At 47.6% G+C, this 2,182-nt stretch overlaps 1 protein-coding gene across 11 annotated transcripts in view; it reads right to left on the bottom strand.

The window, feature by feature from the left end:
* LOC128880328 (potassium/sodium hyperpolarization-activated cyclic nucleotide-gated channel 2) overlaps positions 1-2,182 on the bottom strand; it is a 136,522-nt gene that overhangs the window by 52,231 nt on the left and 82,109 nt on the right. For all 11 annotated transcript variants that reach the window (XR_008457794.1, XR_008457795.1, XM_054130297.1 and 8 more), the window contains one exon: positions 1,405-1,675. Coding sequence is in view for 9 of the 11 variants with exons in the window: in XM_054130297.1 (XP_053986272.1) it covers positions 1,405-1,675 (271 nt within the window). In the remaining 2 variants the exon portion in view is untranslated. The remainder of the gene's footprint in view (positions 1-1,404; positions 1,676-2,182) is intronic.

Below are 2,182 nucleotides of genomic sequence, written 5' to 3'. Positions count from 1 at the left end.
CCCGCGTAGTCGCTCCAAAGACTCGAGTGGACGTATTTTTACACAATCGCGGGGAACGTGTTTATAGAGTCATGTGTTATTCAGCGCCGCCAGATTTACCATCGATTGTTTTCTCCTGCGAGATTGCGAACTAGGTCAGAGCCGATCAGCGCGCAATCGCGTCGAAGAAACGTTCGACGTAACGTTTCGCTCGATTCGAATTCCTGCTCTCGCGGCAAGGCACTTTAATTAGACGTTTTAATTGGTAATTAGGACCGACGAGAGTGGTAGCCCCATTGTCGTCGAGCGAAGATCCTTCGGATTCGTCGGCCCGTAAACCGATCGTCTGGTTTTTGCGATCTTACTTCGACGGGAAGACTATCGAGCCTCGGAGGACGATTATCGGGGCGTTCGGAGAGCCGTGTAGGCGGTCTTTGCGGTCTGCTTTTTAGACAAATCAAACTGATCGCCGAGGGCGCTTCAGCTCCCATCCCAATTCAAAGCAAACTGGTCAGAGCCAGAAACAATCATCTCCCCTTCGACGGTGCGATACACGAACTTCCGATAAAGCCTCAGCAATCTGATACACTGTCCGGAGCGTCTCGTAATCCGTCGCGGAAAGGAAGTGTCCGTCAAAAAGTTAATTGGAAATATAGAAGGAAACTCCTCGCGTTCCGGAGGAAACCGGTTTTCGAGGATCTATTCGAGGCACGTGTGGCTAACTTCGGCTATGAGTAAACCGATCGCTGAGTGGATCTCTATCTAGTAGAGTCTGGATAGCGCTGGATGATTGACATTGTCTGTAATCCAATCACGTTCAATTTGATGCTCGAAGATACGTCTGCTAGTGGGTATCGGTACATTTACTTAGACAGTGACTTCGTGACCCTGTTTCAACTGGAAGGGCATCGACAATTCGACACGATTCTATTCAAATAGGTTCGATAAAACAGAATCTACGATAAGGTTCGGTTATGCCTTGCGGAGCCTTGGCTGCTCGTGGACGAGTCAAGAACCAACAAGTGTTAATTTAACGATATCCAAGTATGATCTTAATAGTACGTTACACTGCCAATTAAATCCTCTGCATATAAGGTGTGGAATTATGTTAGGTAACTCGGTCTTCAAATTGTATAATCCTGTCTAATGGCCACGTGTCCCATCGACACCTTTGGCCTGGCATTCTGATCCAAGATGACTGTCGCATCCTCTAAGGATCTCGTCGACAAAATCCAGCCCAGTCACGCTCGTCTTTTCCAATGCCCCAGGCAAACCACGGCTCGTATATCGCTGTTCCGAGGAAAGAGCGGTCTGCCGGGTCGTAAAGAAACGCGAGAACGTAAAATCCATCGCGTTCGTAGCACAGCCGGTCGATATCGTTGCCTGTCGTGGCAAAATAGTTTGATCGACTGCGGAAAGACTCACCGAAAACTGGAGCAAGGATGGATGACCCAGTGACCTGCCGCCTTTTGCCTGATCCGTTCCTTCATCAGCGCCTTCTTGCTGCCGAAAAGCTTCATGGCCAGCTTGTTGTCCGTCGGCTGGAACAGGGCCTGAAGCTGATTCTTCAAGAAGCTCTGCTTGACTTCCTGGCCCGGTAGACCCGGGCCAGGCTCCTCCTTCGGCGTCCCATAGAGGGACACGTCGTCCACTCCGAAGTGGACCTTACCGCTGCCCTTGTAATTCATCTCGTTGCCTGGAAACAAAGAGATCCCATGGTTAGTGCTCTGTCGAGAGTTAGGCCTAGGTCTGATCTTATCTTTGGGGGTGTAGGAGTCTCTACTTAAACTGAGGGGGAGGCGGCGATTGAACGGTTGAATGTGGATGGATGATCTTTGAGGAGGTTTAGATTGAAGTGGGGATACCTGGAAGAGCTTTGAAAAGATTTGGAAGGACATACAGTCAACTCTATAAATACCTTCTATGTGTATCGAAGAAATTTGTTTGAAGTGAATGGTAGGTTTGATGTCTCCAAGTGATGTTTGTATAAATATGTTGACGTGTATATGTTACGGTGATTATGTATAATCACCACTAAAGTTGGGGAGTGCGGTAAATTCTGGAATATTTATCAAATTCACCAGTATATTGTGAAGCCATTCACCGTTATATCAGTATTCAATACTCCCGCCCCACCAACTATCCCATACTTTCTTAGACAGTATTTTCGTGTAGACAGTATATGCATTAACAAGTTTATCGT

Source organism: Hylaeus volcanicus, chromosome 7, assembly GCF_026283585.1.
Source record: "Hylaeus volcanicus isolate JK05 chromosome 7, UHH_iyHylVolc1.0_haploid, whole genome shotgun sequence".
NCBI classification, from domain to species: domain Eukaryota; kingdom Metazoa; phylum Arthropoda; class Insecta; order Hymenoptera; family Colletidae; genus Hylaeus; species Hylaeus volcanicus.
This window is presented reverse-complemented; position numbering and strand designations above follow the sequence as displayed.